Raw genomic sequence first — 19,503 nt, 5'->3', positions numbered from 1 at the left:
AATTAATTAATTTAAATAATGCCTAAATTCCTCCTAAAAAATAGAATATGAATATATTTTTATTTAACAGTTTTGATTCTTTCAACCAAATGCTGATTGAGTCACAAAAGGAGAAGAATGGTAGACAAAGTTTAATGCAGAGCATGAACAGAAAACACGTTTTAAAACTTCAATCCCACTAAGTAATCCATCCATATCAACAATATCGCAATGTTTATTCATCTTTTAGAGGTCTCTGAACCTCTTCACAAGCAAAATGAGTATAAAACATTGCTATTATAAATCAGACAACGGAAAAAATCACCTTTTAATAGCCAGAATTTTTGTCATTTCCTGTTATGAATCATAACTGGAATGCTAGCAATTTAATCAAAACAGGGTTGGATGTCTAACACAGATTATGTCTTCAACCGGTAAACTATGCTACTACATACCCTAATACAATGTATAGCTAACCCTTTTATCCACATACGTTCAAGAATAAGATATCAAAACATTAACTTTAGCAGACCATGTAGCCAAAAGTCTTAGGTTCTAGTTATCCACGTTGCAAAATCATTAATGAAAACTTTGGCCCCTTGCTCATTTTCCCATGTGACTTAATATTCGGCTAATTATAGCCTCCTTCTTTCCGGAAACAGGAAGATTATGTGCGGTAAGATAATACTTCAACTCCACCACAGTCAAATCCTTTAACTGCAAAAAAATATCAAATGATTCCAAATCAGCAATTTTGAAAGTTAAAAGAAAGAGCGGCACTGCAAATGAAAATTTTAAGCCATTATTACAACCCCACCTAAACTTATAGACATCCGATGCCAGAAACTCAAATTTGAAGTGTGACTAACATCTTTGTCTGTATAAGGTACGGTAACTTTGAGCCATAATTACAACTTCGTTACAACTTTGAGCCATAATCACCTTGTTGTTGGAGGTGCAGACCAGACACAAGGCATCCTAAACCCTAAACACCCGCGCCCTCAATCAACCCCCACCAGTCACCACCAAAAAGAGAGTTGTACTGAGGAGAGAGATAGAGAGTTAAAGGGAGGTGAGGAAGACTCTAGTGCCGATGACATTTTTTTTATAAAGTGTAGAAACATTTTTTTATAAAGTGTAGGAACGAAATTGATATATATACTTTGGAACAGGAATAAAATACAATTTTAGTTAATAGTTTGGAGACAAAATATATTTAACCCTTAATAAAATAATTTGTTATTTCCTTACACAGTTCAAATTGGTACCAAAGCTCCAAAAATCGGGAGCCCTATTTCCACTGGAATTGGTGAAAGGAACTGTTTCACTTTATTAGTAAAAGACCTATAGAAAAGAACAGTCACTAAGACAAAAGCTAGGTAAGCAGGAAGAAGAGGCTAGAAGAGGCTAGAAAAGGCCAGACAAGTGGCTCTCCATCTATAGGAAGATTGTGTCCAAGGTTTGGTAATCTTAAGTTCTAGTCAACTCATATTAACCTGTGCTTTATTATAAGTAGTCATTCCTCGTTTCTATTTAACGGTACATGAATCTTAAGTCACGGTCATATCTCATCCCCCAATATAGCAACCAACACCATGTCCAAATTTCATCATATTAATAGCAGCCAAATCCTTTGTTCGTTACTGTGGTTAGTAGTGGGTTAGAAAGGTGCACCTCACATCACATCATAATAACAACACTGCCAGTTACATTGTTCAACTTGTATAGAACAGGTACCTCTAGCAACTATTAAGATACAAACAAAGTCTTATATTAGATAAAACAAGAGATGAACATGTGTTTATATACATATAAAATACTTTTCTTGATAAGAGGTCTTTTGGAGTGGTACCAAAAGCAAATCCGTGAGGACTTGACCCAAAGCGGGCAATACCTTACCAGTGTGGAGATCTATGTATGTGTTGAACCTCCCTACTCACTCGCCATTGCCATAGATAGGGTTGTCAAGACCTCTTAAACCCATTCCAAGTGGAGGTGACATCTCCTTTGGCTCTGATTTGAATAACATAATTTTTTTGGTTCTTCTGCTAAATGGTTTCTCTCTATTATGTCTTTGTTTTGTGTTTTTTTTTCTTTGATGCCTCGTATGAAAGCGTATAAGGAGAAACTTGATCTTTTTATAATGTTAGAATACTTGAGAATTAAACTGTAAAATAATACTAGAAGGCTTAATTGATCCCTCTCATAATCTTCTATTTAAAAAAATAAATTGATACAAGAATACATGATAATTAGGGTAACCCTAGACACAATATAATCATGATAAATAAGATAACCCTAGACACAATATAATCATGATAAATAGGATAACCCTAGACACAATTAGAATAGAGAAGAAGATAGCGGAAGCAATAGAGGTAGGACTAGGTGTTGGTGCATCGGTGGCGCAAGTGGTAGAAATGACGACCGACGACATTGGCTGGTGATACTGGTCGGCGACAGTGGTCGGAGACGGTGGCCAGAGACGGTGGTCGGAGACAATGACGGTGGCCGGCGACAGCGGACGACCGACGACAGTGGCCGAGATGGTGGTCGGAGACGACGGTGGACGGAAGACAGCAACAGACGATGGCGGACAACGGGTGAGACGGAAACCAAGATCGCCCATTGAAGTATAAAGACAGGTTAAAAAAGAGACTTTTAGGGAGTCGTCGGTGGCAGCAGCCACCGGCGACTTGCCATCGACGGCAACAAAGATAGAGTAGAAAAGGATCAGCAAACTGATACCAACTTGAGAATTGAACTGTAAAATAATACTAGAGGGCGTAATTGATCCCTCTCATAATCTTCTATTTATAAAAATAAATTGATACAAGAGTACATGATAATTAGGACAACCCTAGACACAATATAATCATGATAAATAGAATAACCCTAGACACAATATAATCATGATAAATAGGGTAACCCTAGACACAATATAATCATGATAAATAGGATAAATATTCTAACCTAAAACAATGATTGAATCAATAACTAAGTTTCTTGAATATTATACCGATGAGGACCTCAAAAGCATCATGGAATATAAGAAGAACGAGATTTAGGAAGAATAAAGAAGATATACAAAGGGGGTAACTTAGAAAGCTTAAAGAAATTAGAAAGAAAATTAGTTTGTAAAAGTTTTAGAAGTTTTTAGAAATTTAGAGAAGGTGAATAGAAATAGAAATGTCACCTTTAATGAAGCAGGATATTTTTCTTTTCAGCTGCCCACTTCATGGGAGTAAACAGTTGAAGCAAAAAGAGCTTTCATTTTTACCATTACCGTATTTGTCTTTGGAGGATGCTCAAGATCCAAATGATGAAGCCCAAAAATGGGATTGAACAAACCCAGTGAGGAAGAAGACAAATTCTTTGACAAAAAATATCAAATAAGGAAACAACCACCTTGAGGGGATGTTGTAAATAGAGGATTATCAGAATAAAAATATCCCCAATATCTCTACTAATGATTAGAAAAAAAATCCTTAAAATCTTCCTACTCATTTCAACATACTTTTATTTCCTTATTTGAAGTATTTGATCATTACAAATAAAAACGATGTTAATGTAATTTTTGAGACTGTTATCAATAGAAGTTTGTCAGTTTAGGTATAACTGAAAGCTAGTTTAAGTATAGCTACATGGTTTGTCCAGTACAGTTTGCCTGTTTATTCCATAGCTTGTATTGCAACTGAAAAACCTACGAGAAAATCAATGCTTGAATTTCGAAGGTAGGTAACTAGGTATGTTCGATGTAAAATTGGCTTAGGCTTAAGCACACCTGCTTATCCAAAATTTGATTAAAATTTCCACAAATAAGCACTGCATGAAAAAACTTCCAAGGATTACCTTTCCAGTGTCAGCAAGCTCGCCCCAGTCATATTGTTTACACTCTGTAGTTGCAAACTCTAGCATTGCTTTTCGTTTCTTTGAGGCTTCAGTTGGCTTCCCAATGCCATGCTCATTCTGCTCATCATAATTATCCCCATATATCGAGGTTTTGAATTCTTCCACTGCCCTCACCACTCCTGGTCTGCAGGTAATATATAAGCAGGATTATCACTTCATACTAAACTCTTCATCAGCAAATAGATGAAAGGTCAAAGAGGACAGAACAGATATACTTTCTTTCAGTTTCATTTTACGGTCCGCTATTCAGACTCAACAAAATGCTCAATTTATTATGAATAACTAGCGCTTACCTGGTCAAGCCTTCTTCGTCAGGTAATGTTTCATCTTTCATTTCTGGAACATCATCCTCTTCCAATGCTAATGCCTGCAGTACAGCATAGTGTCTTTGCAGGGCTGAAGATGAAAAAAGCTTATTTTTTATCATCAGGAATCACAATATCTTTTCTTTTGTCAAATGGGAATAATAATTAGAAGTAGAACAAGACACGTGCTACAAGTAGCTAATCACCATACACTATCAAGGAATAAAATCAAAAATAAGTAAACAGACACAAAACAGTAAAACGTTATTATGAAGTTCATATATTTCTACAATTTATTGATTTCATTGAGTAAAATATCAACAAAAGGTCTAATTATTGGGTAAAGCTAATGGAATGGAGTATATAAATGCAATGCTTTTCAACAAAAAAAATAATAATAATCTATCAGAGTTGGAAGAGATGAAGATGTTGTTGGGGTAGATGGGATGGGTTAAAAAGGATGAGAGATTCTAGCCTTTGGTTATGCAAGGAGAAACCAACAGAGGCCCAAGTAAGAAAAGCGAGTGAGATAAAAAGATTACCAAAAACAACTTTATGATTCATTGAACAAACTGATCTTTCCAAAAAAAATAGGTTTTTAAGATATAGAAAAGTGGCTTCATTTGATCAAGGTAAACAGCCCCACCAAATAAGAATAACCTTTTGATGCAATATATCAGGTTCAGGAATAAACTCTTCAATATATACATCATTACATCATTTATATTTAAAGTCTGGTAACATTTAAAAAACATAAGCAAATGAATATTATATTTGGAGAAATCTTGAGTAACACTGCTACTTTTATTCGTTGTCAACCAGCCTTCATATAAAAATCACCAGCATGCTTAATCCTGTATCTTTAAGTAAACTGTATAATTCAGTCAAGGTGGGTGTTTCTAGATGAGAGAATAAATTACTATAAAACCAATGAAGCTTACTAGAAGTATATGCAGAATTGCCAAACAGCAAGGAGAGAAGTAAGCCAGAGGAAGGGAGAAGAGGCTTACCAGGGTTGCTAATTTGGCATACAGAAAAATCTTTCAAGTCAACACGCTTAATTAAATCAGCTGCCCTTTTTATTTGATCACTACTTGCTTTAGTCACCATCCCACTTGTATCAGAATAACGCTGTAAAAATCATATCCACCAAGATAACATTTTCATATTTAAAATTTTCACTGTTTTAGACATTTAAAGTTTAAACAAAGTCAAAATATTGCAATTTTCTACCTCTTCAACAAGTCTGATGTCATCAGAATATGGAAGATAAATCATATGCATTCCGGGTGGCTCAATCTGACTACCGGATTGAATAACTTCTTCCTAATAATCATACATGAGGTAAGAATCCCATACAAGCACATTAAATGAATAGCCAAGATTACAATTAGATTGTATTGATTGCAAAAATTATATTGAGATCCTTTTAGAATAGGTTAAAATTGTGTTAATTCAGGAGTTTGGAACGATTCAGAGTGAAGCGGACCACTGTGTTTTGTATATGTTCTTCCAATCTTTGCATTTACTCAATTGTTGATATTGATAACATAATTATTGCATGTGATGATCATGATGGCATTGAATGCCTCAAACAACAGAAATTTTCTTTGAATTGAAGTACCTCAGCAAAGGCAAGCCATGTATGTTCTGAATATTTAGAATGAGCCAAATCATATACACAGATGGAAGCTTGTACCTAACCACCACATCCTATTTTGATCCTAAGGGTATTACAGGTTGATTGGTAACCTAATTGACATATGAAGGCTAGACATAGGGCAGATTGTCCAATGGACAAGCAATTTATTTCTGACAAATATGGTTTTAAAAAAGTAATCTTATTTCATGAAGGAGAGTATACAGCAAAATGTTTTTGAGAGTTCCAATGAAAAGGCATACTACCACGCTACGACCCTCACCACATGTGGCCTCGTGAGTGAAACAACTTCTTCAGAAGTTACAATTTTGCAAAGGTATTGTAAAGTCGTCTTAATTGCCATAAACCCTAGCCCATCCAATTTGTGGCCTCTCTAGAGTTGTCTTAATTCCAACCTTGAGGATGGTGATTTAGTCCTAGCTAGAAATATGACTTAAATATAGGTTATAAAACTTGAGTAATTCTCACTTTACAAGTTAGTTTTATAAGGTTAACTTAGTTTTACAAGTATGTGTCACACTACAAGCTTGTAGTCTGGGCATGACGGGAAATGTTGGAAAATCACCTTGACGGTGGTCATCACTAGCCCATCTCAATTGGGACCTCTCTCGGTGCAGCACTAATTCTCAGCCTTAAAGGTGTTATTTAGTCTCACATTGATTAAATATGACAAATAAAAAATTATAAAGCCTAGAAAGTTCTCTTATAAATTAGTTTTGCATGATTGAGCTAGGTTTTCTCAGTGTTGTATCATTCATATCGCACTCACAATCACAATTCTAACAAAAAACACAGCCTGAATTGTCTGTGAAACCAAATTCGGCTCTCTTGTCACATGATCCGGTTAAAAGAAATCTTGAGCATAAGTATAAAGATCAATGATCAGGAAAATATGAGTATACAAAAGAATGCAAGACAAAGCCATCAAACAGCTACGTCACATCAGCTTTTAAGCCAAGAAAGCAATCATTCATTACAATGCCAAATTTCTAGCATTCAACATATTGTACCTGTGCAATGAGAGCAACTAATTGAGGGCGAGAAGAACTACCACTAAAAGCAACAGCAAAACTGAAAGAAAAATCAGATAATTACTTTGATTGGTAATTATTAGTATATGAAAGTGTCATTTAACATCAGTCATGTTACAACCATACAAACTACTATATCAATCATTTAATACAACTTAGTAGTATTATAAGAGGATGCTTAGTTAATATATAATATTTGTCACTTGTTTTTGTCACACACTACCTAACTAGATTTCAGTAGCAGCTTTGACAAATCCCTCTCTTTCCCTTTTCCAATTAACATTCATGCAACCGCCCCATAAATACCAAAGATTTCTCGATGTAGAATTTGATTCAACATGCTATGATAGGTTCTTTTAATCAAGAAACTATAGAACGCACACAGTACACACACCCAACACACAACTCAGAACTATATAACCTTTGTATATTGCCAAACAATGATGAATACAAGATACCCAGAGAGCTTAACCTCTCCCCCACAGAACTCCAAGAGTTCCAGCACAATCAATAAGATTTCAAAACTGACTCTCCTAAAACACCCCAACCCCTTTTATACAGACTTCTTCCTAACTACCCGTAGAGGCCTAACAATACCACCCTCCCCCGAAACAACCTTGTCCCCAAGGTTGAAGTCAATGTTGAAGAGAAAGACCAAGCAACAAGTTCTCGTGCATAGGTTCGAAAGAGAACCTTCCAAGAAACTTAGCCACGCAGCCACCATGGGGACCGAAGTTATTTTTGCAACAATTGTTTATGTACATGCAAATAAATATTAGCAACCCCAAACATAGGAACCAGCCATGATATCCAATGGGTATCAGCTTTGCAGTGTAATTTTCCCCTGTTTTGTTGTTCCTGTTCTTGGTTCTCCCACCGCCAATCTCAAGATCTCTTCTGGTCATGGTTTTTCTCCTCTCGGTGAAACCCACTTTCCAAGTCTCAAACTTTATTACGTAATGTTGCTTAATATCAAGAGGTGGAAGTAAGCCTTGCATCTCTCGAAGTGCACGATAATGCGCTTCCAGCACCGCTTCCAAATTAATTTTCTGCACTTTTGTCAAAAAATAAATTTTCTGCACTTCTGTCAAATCATCAGGCCACTCACTGTTCTCTATGCTGGACAGTGCAGGTTTTTCTCTCTCCTGGAACATTTGGTAGTGCTGGTGCAGAACCGCACTCAGCTCTGTTTGCACAGGGGTCAAATCACTTTGCCTCTCTCCGTCCACCTCATTCTCCACTAGACCCAGTTCTAGTGTCCACGTTTCAGCATCCTCAAGCTTGAGGAGGGCTTTTGATTCCACCAGCTGTTTGGAAAAAACAAGGTCCCCCTTTTCTCTCACCCTCTCACCCGTCAGATCATACCCCATGGTCATTTCTATGCCCAAAATAATATCTACACCCCTGTAGTCGAACAAATAAAAGTCTCCCTCCACCGTAGCTTCTCCCAACTTCAATTGAATTTTATAACGTTCCCTGGTCGTTTTCTTCCGCCCATCTCCCAGGCTCACCCGATACGCCGGAGTATCAATCAAAGGTAACTTCAATTCCTCCACTAACTTCCGGCTGACAAAATTGTGGTTGGCGCCACTATCAATAAGGACCACCACGCTTCTTCCTCTGATCCACCCCGTCATCTTCATCGTTCTGGTTGGGGTCATCCCTTCTGTTGAGCAGGCAGACAGCTCCATGGACTTTGTTTCGAGTTCCACCACTTCCTCACTCACAACTTCCTCCTCATCTTCCTCCAATAGCAACACGCGCATGCTTCTCTCGGTGCAACGGTGGCTAGGTGCGAACGGCCCTCCACATCGAAAACATTGGCCCTCTTCTTTCCTCTTAAGGAATTCTGGGTAAGGACGGTTCCTCACCTCTGTTGTCGTTTCCCCCCATGGTGCTCACCCCTGCCGTCAAACGAGTTACGACTCCTTCTCTCAGCGCCGACCCCAGACTCTCCGCTCCTCCGGACTGGTTCACCGTGGGTCTAGTAGGTTCTGATCGCACCACTACCTCCGTCAATCGCGATCCAGATGGGTTAATCTCGGACCCATTCGAGTTTCCCCCTCTTGCTCGTAACATCGCCTCCTCCATGTCACGTGCGACTCGCATTGCCATCATCAACTCTTGGGGATCTTGATCTTGAATCCTCACCTGTTCCTTAATGTCCTCACGTAATCCGGCCAAGAAAAATCCCAACGCCAGTTCCTCCGACAAACCCTGCGTTTGTCCCAATAACATCTCGAAGTTGCGGGTAAACTCCTCCACCGACCCATCTTGTCGCAGCGTCACCAGCTGCTCGTACAACGTTCCGCGCAATCCCCCTCCAAATCGGTTTATCAACGCCGCCTTCAAGCCCGGCCAAGAATGGTTCTTGGCTTTGTCTTTCCAAATCTTGAACCAGTAACTCGCACTCCCTTCCATACTCATATAAGCGAACTCTACCTTATCTTCGTCATCGTTCACCTTCTGAATATCAAAGAACCTTTCTGCCCGATTGAGCCAACTGAGTGGTTCGTCTCCGTCAAAGGTTGGTAACTCAACCCTCTTCCTCCAAGGTTTTTGCTCTCCACTTCTTTCACCGCTTCCACCACCTTCGGTCTCCCCATTCCCTCTATGTCTGTTATCATTCACGGTACTATCATCCGAACTACTCTCCATTTGATTTCCCTTTTTTTCCAAAATCTTCATAATTTGTTGTAAGTCTCGACGTACCGCCACAGACTCCGCCTTCAATCCCTTCACCTTTATTTCAATCGCTTCGAGTCGTGCCTCCATCGCTTTCTCCATCTCTCTGTCACAGCACCCCCAACAATAGGATCCGGCAGGTCGGACCAAATGATAGGTTCTTTTAATCAAGAACCTATAGAACGCACACAGTACACACACCCAACACACAACTCAAAACTGTATAACCTTTGTATATTGCCAAACAATGATGAATACAAGATACCCAGAGAGCTTAACCTCTCCCCCACAGAACTCCAAGAGTTCCAGCACAATCAATAAGATTTCAAAACTGACTCTCCTAAAGCACCCCAACCCCTTTTATACAGACTTCTTCCTAACTACCCGTAGAGGCCTAACATGCTACCACTTCAAACTCTAATTTGATAACAAGTAACATTTTAAGAAAAAGAAAATGCAGATACCCAATTGGAACACACTTAGAATCAAACTACATTAAGATATTAAATTCTCATAATCGCCAAAAACAAAGAATAAAGATGTTGATGTAGACACGAACAAAGGATGTGAAAGTGCAATTAAAAAAATCCTTAAAGACAATGAATCAAGGATACCGGTTGAGTTCTATCATGGACCTATGAAGGGCAATGAAGATGCACATGCTGCTGTCTGTACCCTGCAAAGGAAAAAGGCATCACAGAAGAATACTATGAAAGGGATAAACATACAAACTAGAGAAGCATGTAAGATAGATTTGGTGCAACTACTACACATGCCAGCATTTCGAAAAATACCAATAGACTACTAGATACAAATACTTTTTTATCTGTAAAAGGGACACTATATGCATCCATTTGATGAGAGCAATTTATTGGTAGCAAAGTCATAAAAACAACTTGCATCAAACAAGATTCCCAATGGCAAGATGAAGAACGCACATGATCTATGTACCAATGAAAAAACATCCCATTCTACAGAAATCACACATCAAATAGGGATATGACCAACGTAGCCCTGATAAAGCTTGAGTAGTTGTTACCTTACTAACCAAATTTGTGAGGCTGGTAAGCCTTAAGCCCAATTTCTGAAAAGTGAGAACTTGCTTAAATCCTACAAGGACTACATTGATCATATCTCTTGCAGATGTGATCTAAACACACCCATAATAATTTGGACATCTAGAACAAAGACAAATACATGTTAAGAGTCAAACTCGACCCCTTCTAGAGATGTACATGTTAAACATTCAGTTATTCAACTGGATGTTAACTTTTCTGTTTTCTGTTATGTTTTTTTTGTAACCTCTTTAGAGCATATATATGCTCAGCTTGTGTACTCTTTCTGTCATAAAGTCACAGATTTCACAGACTTGTTGTAAATCCAGTGATTCCTTCGCACTTCCTTGTGATTATGATAGTGACTCGGGAACAACCAATCATGTGCTATAAAGAATGGAAAGTCCAAGATCGAATCTTGCTTCTTGGCTTCAAACAACACTGTCAAAGTCCATCTTGTCTGGCGTTCTTGGAGCTGTTCACTATTATCAGGCATGGGAACAAATTCATGATTACTTCTTTGTCCATAACAAGGCACGTGCTAGACAGCTTCGATCTTGAAGAAACAGTGTATATGGTCCATCCTCCTGGATTTGAGGTCTCATAAATCTCAGGTCTGCAGACTTAATAAAGCCATATATGGCCTCAAACAAGCTCCTAGACAGTGGTTTGACAAACTCAACACAAACTTTTTTGAAGCTTGGTTTTCGTTCAACTAAGTATGATCCTTCCCTATTACCTATCAGCCTATAACTCTGAAATTGCTTACATATTGGTATATGTTGATGATATCATTATCACTGATACATCTCTCTCTCTTATTCAGCAGCTCACTCACAAATTGCACTCTGGTATTTCTCTCTAGCAGCTGGGTAAACTTGATTATTTTTTGGCAACAGAAATCAACTATCATTCAAACAAGACTGCTGTGATGAACCAAAGTAAATATATTAGAGATCTTTTGCATAAAACTAATTTGATTGACGCTCGACCTATATCATCTCGTAAGGTTTAATTCTGCAAACTATAAAACAAAATCAAATTTATCTTCTGATCCCACTTTGTACAAATCAGTTATTGGAGCCTTGCAGTATGCTACTCTTACAAGACCTTATATTAGCTATGCCATCTAAAAAGTCGGTCAATTCATGTCAAACCCTTTGGATGATCATTGGACAGCTGTTAAAAGAATCTTAAAATATTTTACTGACATTATTTCTTATAGACTTCATATGCAACCAGACTCAAGAACTCAACCTTTTTCTGTCACAGCCATGAGTGATTTGGATTGGGCCTCTGAGATCAACTACCGAAGGTCTACTTCTGGATCTGCAAGCAGCATGTCATTGCCAGTGGGCAGATGTTCTTACCAAGCCTCTTCCTTCTGACCCTTTTGAACTTCTTAGGCACAAACAAAATGTGCAGGTTTGTCCATAAAAATACCTCATCTTGAGTTTGATGGGGTAATAGACAAACATATAAAACATTCACTTATTCAACTGGATGTTAGCTTTTCTATTTTCTGAAATGTTTTTGTAACCTCTTTAGAGCCTATATATGATCAGCATGTGTACTCTTTCTGTTTTAAATGAAATGACATTCAGTTCTCCTTTTGTTAAGTTTTTCAAAGCTTTTTCTTCGTATAAAAAATCTGATAACCCACAACCATATTGTAAGGTGAGAACTACCAAACCTTAGACAGTAAGGACTACTATATATGAAAAGTACCCAAACCCTGTATAAAATAAGGATTATAAGTCAGAATTTCCGTTTTTCTGCCTTTTTAATTGATCATACCATCTATGAATATTACAAAGATATTTACAGCCATCAATTGCAGTATCGGCCCAATTATTCTAATTCCTATAATTAAGTAATCTAACGAATACACGGATTTCTAATTTAAAATATTCAGATTAGCCAGATTTCTAATTGTGTATTGACAATGTTGAGGTCTCACGTCAAATCTATATGAGCAATATAGTGTCAATCATCACCAAGCACAAAAGTTACATTTAAAATCCAACATTATCCATAACTAAAGATGCCATCAACAGTTCATATGAGACAAAAACCAGTAACCTCATGACTAGGATAAAGGAAACTCGATGGCTTCAAGTTGTAATAATCTCTCAAGCAACTCAGTGGCTTGAACCCTAAAAGATTAAGCTGTCCAGTTGAAATTCTTTTAATTTCGGATAGTTGCTCCATCGAAAATATAATATTCTGGCTGAAAAAATAAATAAAATTATAATTAGAAAGAAAAGGAAACAACAAGGCCTCAAGAAATAGAAAAAGGGCATCTAAAGTATTTTTACAGTCATGCATATAGAAATTTCATGTCAATATGGTTGGTTATTCTAATCCCCTTTCAAAGCTGCAACTCTGCATCCATTTCAAACTGCAAAAAAACTTCCGCCTTTTCTAAAATTACGGTCTCAATTTTAAATAGTTTAAAAACAAAAGAACCAGAAGAACATAATTTCCAGAAATTAAGTAAAAAAACACCAACTTTTTCACAACCAACTAGGATTAGGTAGACCTGGGTAACGTTTGATCCCTTCTCTGTTTTTCATTTTTCAATTGGTAGTATATTTTCACTTAGCATTACAGAAAAGGCCACCTTATTTTCATTACAATGATATTATTCACCCCTATATTTTCAGAAACTAAACAAAACCATCTCACACCCTCCTTCAATGACAGATTGTCCCAGAACAAGTAATTGGCTATGATCAGATTCCAAAAACTCCTATTCTCAGCAACGATAGCAATGCCCCATATAGTACAGTTAATATTCTTTTTCAAATCAAATCCAAATAGAAAAAATTGAAGTGAAGAAAATTGTCCAAACATAAAAATTAAAAATAAATGGAAGTATAAAATGCATACCTTTTATAAGGTAAAAACTGTTTAGTAGGATTTTCCACCACTGCACCAGTATCAGCACATATGAAAGTTCTTTCAATCTGCACCATCAAACCAGCTTACAATTGACTTATACAGCTCTAAGAGCACTAAGCATTATGGTTTGACTAAAAGAATATAACCAATGGAAATTCAACAACGTTGTTATTCCATAGATAAAATCATATATATAAAAAAAAAAAAAAGGAATGATTATAGACACTAGCAACAAGAAAAATAGGGCAGAAATTTAATTGCAGTAGCTTGATTTTCATGAAACTACCAGGAAGTCATAGAAAAAGACTATAGACATTCTTTCTCGAAAGTAGTGATTATATTCTACAAATAAACTTTACAAAGACTAAGAGGATACAACCTCCTATTACAAAGTTTAATGAGAGAAAAAATAAGGGAAGTGGGAATAGAGCTAAGAAAAATGAGGCTGCAATTTATTTGCAGTAAGAAACTACCTGGAAGTCAAAAAAGTCCATACACAGTCTGATAGGAATATGAGGGTCTATGTTAGGAGGAAGGTGGTTAAAAATAAAACATAGGTTGTTAGGTGGTTTGGGTGGTTGTAGTCCCCTTAGTGGGAAGACTATATATAGGAAGGGTGGTGTCTTTTAGAAGACTCTTTTTTTGTAAAATGAAGAGGCTGGACAGGTGTAGAGACATCCTGTGTGAAGGGAAACATTTTCCCTTGGTTGTAATCGTGTACTGTATGTGTGTAGGATTAATAAGATTGTTTTCCAGTGCTGAGATTGTCAACACTGGTGTTTGTGGGTGGAAACTGAAGGTTTTCGGCTATCAAGAAACCTAACACGTTCTTTCTCCAAAGTAATGACAATGGTCTACAAATAAATTTTAGTATGTAGACAGATAGGATACGTCCTCCTACTACAAAGGTTGTGAAAGAAGAAAAAAGGGAAATGGGACTTGAGCTATGTGACGGAATTACAAGTAGTTGGGAGTCAGTTACCATGTCAGTAGAGCTAGATAAAGAATAAGAGAGGTTTGCATAAATACTTTTGGGATCTGGAGAAAAGGGGAGGAGGAAAAAAATATGTGTGGGAGGATGCTGGATCCTCGAAGAGTCAGAGTTATTGTTTCTGTAATACTTTTCATCGATGGAAATATATGGTGTTGTCTCTTTTATCTCTGTAAACTTCATCTTCTTTAAGTCTTCTGATCCAGTTTCCATAATAGACTCACTTATATCTTTCTTGGCAATCATATACAATAGTTATGGATACAAGGATCATGTCCAAATTCAACAGGGAACATCATTTCTTTGTTATGTGAATTCTACACAAAGAACAAGATTATTAAATTCTCGAATTTAAATTGTAACATTATATCATTCCATGGAAAATAGACTATTTTCAAATTTAGATTATAAAATTAATCACCTTCAAAGGAAGATTAGTAACAGAATCAAGCCATGTGACAGCTCCTACACATCAAAAGCATGGAGTGTCATTAATTTAAGATAAGCTGAATATGTATAAGCTAAAATTTTCCAAGTTAAAAACTAAAGGAACCAATGGAAAAGCTTGCAGAGGTCACATGGGACATAACAAAACACTAGAACAATGAAATGAATTATGAAAAAAAATAGCTTCTAAAGCAGTAAGTTTATATGGTATAAATTTCCAAGTTAAAAACTTAGAAAGGACCAATGCAAAATATTGCAGAGGTTACACAGAACAAAATAAAACAAAACCACTAAACAAAAAAAAAAATGGACTATGCAAAATAATAGCTTTTATAAGATAGAAAGTGACATGAAATTTTCTTACCTGGCTCAGTGTGACGAACTAAAGCATAAGAATTAAGTTCTATGGATATCCCATTAACTATGGTGAATTTAAGTCTTTTGACAATGCGCTTCGTAAACATGCGTTTCCTTAACTGACTTTTCATATCTTCCAATCTGAAGTTGAAACACAAAAATAGAGAAAAACGAGCCTTAAATTGAATTGTGCTTAAATAAACAACAACTTCTAATGTTAATATAACTTTTAACTATTAGTTGCTCAACATCACGATCTTATTAAAAATATATAAATAATATTACAAAAACGTGAGCAGTTTTCTTCAGCGAATAAATGATTTCAAGAAATTCTACATGTTCATCCTTTAAATAATTAAGATATATAGAGCCTGTTTCCACTTTGATACGTTAATGAATTTCACCTCTTTTATTGCGAAATACAAGTAAACTATAGAAAGATACCGATACAGGAGCCAATCATTTAGAAATGTCCCTAATACAAAATTGGAGGTTCAGTCCCCAAAACTAAAACTCAACCTAAATTGAATTGAAGCATACCAGTAAAACTACAATGCCCAATGCCCAATTTCAATGACACGAGAGGAATAAGTCAGAGAATATCATAAATAATAGGTCTTACTTCTTTCCTGCTTCTGGCATAAAGTCAACGAGATCATCTCCTTCCAACCCAATCAAATCCTAAAAGGCATACAATTGACAAGTAAGCATGGAAAAATGATATAATCAGGATCACTTTAGAGAAGAAATCTAGGGAGGGGGAAGCATAACAAATATATATATCATAAATGTGCAAACATACAGCATAGAATTGAGATATTTTGAACACTCCATCGGGGCAACTCAAGGGAAGAATTTCAATAGAAATTCCAAGATCCTGTGCATCCTTAAACCAAAAAAAGTAATTATGAACCACTAGCATTCTTCAAACCTTATGGTTTTACCATCTATGCTATAAAGAAAAGCATATGTTAATGGGTACTTTAGCTCTCTGCAGGGTCATTCTTATCATATCTGATTTTGCAGCCCCTTTGATACTACCAAAAGGATCATCATCATTTGTGAACAGAAGTATGCGTTTGTCAACTGTCTTTGCTGACCTGGTATAAATGTTTCCAATTATCAAATAATAACGTGAAAAAAATCTGTGTGTAGTGTGTGTCCATAGCCAATATAATACCCTTTACGAAGAAGTGCCTGAGCTGCCCAGATAGCATTGTACAGAGAATTTTCTCGAGTATCAGACACAATGCCATGCTGACTTCCAATGTTTTTTGAAAATAACTCTAGAGAAGATTGAAATAAACAATAGCCTCAGAATTATATAGTACATAATACACAAAACAAGTGAGAATCCGAATCAGAAATTAATCCTATTAAATGCATTCTCCACATCATACACTACATGGCAGTTCAGAAACTTACAAAAGCATTACCTAAAGCTTATAAGGATTGAAAAAGATAAAACATATACACTAATAATGTGTGTGTATTGTGAATTATTAGCAGACATAACATAGCCAATGTAATCATAGGTTTAATTAAATTCACAGCTTTACTTTTTCTTCGAAGTCGCATCCTCTCTCTAGTTTACTCTGCCAGTCATCAGAGTCTGAACAACACTATTATATTATCCAAAAAAAATTCAAACCCTGGTTACAGATTGAAAAAAAAAAAAAAAGTATAACAGGAACAAGCAGCTTCAGAAGTAACAAAACTTCAAAAGAAGGAAATTTGCATCAGGTAAACAATACTTTGCCCATGTTTGTACAGTATCATGCAGTAAACTTCACATATGTTTGAAAACCAGTTAGTCAGCAAGCCAAATCTTTAATCATCTTGATGTGACAAAAAAATAACAAATTTAACAAGAATACTACACCAAGTTCAATGGCATCTCTTATGAAAAGAAAATGACTACAAGATAGTTTAGGATAAATAAGGTCCACCAAAATGATTCTCTATATCCACCACCACAACTGGAAAGCCCAAAATCTTACCCTCCAACTGGTCAAATTCTTTTATGAGCCGTGCTGTTGGCCTGTCTAGAAACTCTCTTTCAGGAACATTAAATACAAAAACACTCTTTAAGTCTTGTAAATTTTTCTTCTCCCTCTGAAATAACAAACAGATTAAATGAGAGAGTGCAAAACTAGGTACACTGAATTAGAGTTTAGCCTTAGTAGTATGCGCAATGAAGGATTTCATTATTGCCATCACATATTACTGAGGTAGCAAGGAGAAAAAATAATTCTAATTGGCCTTTAAGATTTATAAAACTGAAAATCAGAAACCTAGTCTTCTAATTTGTAATTTCTACCACAAGAATAAAACAAAATTTTGTGACAATGCTGCCTTGCTTAAGGTTTTTCCCCGCTCTACTGTGCAAGAAGCAAGAAGGGGTGAGAAAAAACTTACAGTATTGAAGAAGCATATGGCAACTTGGTCGTAGGATCTGGTAATGATCTGAGTCTTTAATGTTTGTGATATACAAGATATGGCAATGTGAAAATGAGATTCAAGTTTCTGGTGTTCTTGCTGCCATAGCCATGGATAGTCAGTTTCTCATAGGCAAGAGAGCTAAAAGAATAAAGGAAATAAATGAATAGTGATGAATGGAGAAGAAAAGTAACCGTGGGGAAAAGGGTGTTGAACATTTTAGGTGAAGCATCAACCAGGTAAACCACGTATTCTTTGCTCAACTCACCTTCCTGGTAAAAGGGGTTTCTACTTAGTTGACATTTGAACAGAACAGAACATAAAAGAAAGAAAAAAAAAATAGAGAGAGAGAGAGAGAGCAATTTACAAGGAGCGAATCTTGAGCTTCGGCCTGGTCTTCGTCGTCTCTGAAGAAATCATCAGCATCCAACTCCATCTTGCACTGACGCTTCGCTTTTCTTCTATTCTCAAGTGTAATAAGAAAATAGACTTGAAACCCCTTTTATCTCTCTCAAACACGCGCCCAAAACTTTATGGGACTCTGGTTCTTGAAATTGAAACTATGTTATTCTTTTAAATTATTTGTAGTTGTCATTTTTAAAATTGTGGTCATTTTTTTTTTCATCTACCCAAATCTTAACATTCATTTTTATCAATTTTTATGTAATGTGTGAAATATAATTTTTTTTATTCTTAAGATGGTATATTTTAAAATATAAAAATAAAAATATTTTTTACATTGTATAATTCGAAATATAAATTGTGTTTTAAATTATACGTTCCAAAATATAGAAAACTATATCTAGATTATATGTTTTGAAATATGAAATAAAAAATAAGTTTAGATTGTAGATTTAAAATACAAAATTTACATTTTAAATTTCACAATATAACATAAAGAATTTATTGGGTGCAAGAAAAAATATAGGGTTAAATATGTTTTTGGTCCCTTAACTTGTGAAAATTGGAATGAGTCCCTCTTCAAAACTTTGGCTTAATTTAGTCTCCCGACTTTAAAAATGTTTGAATTTAGTCCTTTTATCCAAATTTTGTTAATTTTATTTGATGTTTCAAACGCGTTTCATGATAGCATTTGAGTTGTTTATACTAGTTGACACTTATTTGAAACATCAAATAAACCTAACAAAATTTCGTAAAAGACTAAATTCATATATTTCTAAAGTTTGAGGACTAAATTAGGCCAAAGTTTGAAAGAAAGACCAACTCCAATTTTCACTGAAAATTAAGGGATAAAAACATATTTAACTCAAAAATACATATTAAAATGCATAATGAAATACCTAACAATTATTTTAATGTTAACCAAAAATCATATTAGCCTATAATTGGTTTGATCGGAGTTTCTAAAATGTAAAACACCATATTGAATTCAAAGGGTAAGTAAATATGCATGTGATTTAACTATTATATTTTAATTAATTACTAAAAACTTCATTAAACTTGTCAGATTAATTGAAGAAAATGAAATTTCATAATGGATATGATAAAACTAAAAATAAAAATAAAAATATTAGAATAAGAATGTTTGAAAACAAGAGATATTTAAAATCAAATTTAAATTAGGTTAAGTAAAACTTGAGATAATTTTTAACATCGGTGTAATTGAATATACATGTACGATTTCTTGTGTTTACAATAAAAGAAATATAAACTAAACCTAAAATATAAATAAAAAATAATAACTAACTATTTAAATATAAAATATAAATATAAGATA

The 19,503-nt window shown here is 35.5% G+C and overlaps 1 protein-coding gene across 2 annotated transcripts; it reads right to left on the bottom strand.

Moving 5' to 3' along the window:
- Positions 1-276: 276 nt before the first annotated feature.
- Positions 277-18,227, bottom strand: LOC106772277 (ATP-dependent DNA helicase 2 subunit KU70). 2 transcript variants are annotated; one of them, NM_001317277.1, is given in 19 exon segments: positions 583-696; positions 3,832-4,015; positions 4,185-4,287; positions 5,207-5,327; positions 5,430-5,522; positions 6,867-6,927; positions 10,187-10,248; positions 12,710-12,857; positions 13,520-13,596; positions 14,944-14,987; positions 15,334-15,467; positions 15,949-16,007; positions 16,129-16,212; positions 16,309-16,426; positions 16,507-16,612; positions 17,327-17,441; positions 17,745-17,864; positions 17,960-18,037; positions 18,133-18,227. In NM_001317277.1, coding segments are annotated over 19 exon segments (1,890 nt in total). In that variant the 5' UTR covers positions 18,202-18,227.
- Positions 18,228-19,503: the final 1,276 nt, after the last annotated feature.

Source organism: Vigna radiata, chromosome 8, assembly GCF_000741045.1.
Source record: "Vigna radiata var. radiata cultivar VC1973A chromosome 8, Vradiata_ver6, whole genome shotgun sequence".
In the NCBI taxonomy this organism is placed as follows: Eukaryota; Viridiplantae; Streptophyta; class Magnoliopsida; order Fabales; family Fabaceae; genus Vigna; species Vigna radiata.
The sequence above is the reverse complement of the archived record's forward strand: the minus strand, read 5'-3'. Positions and strand labels throughout refer to the sequence as shown.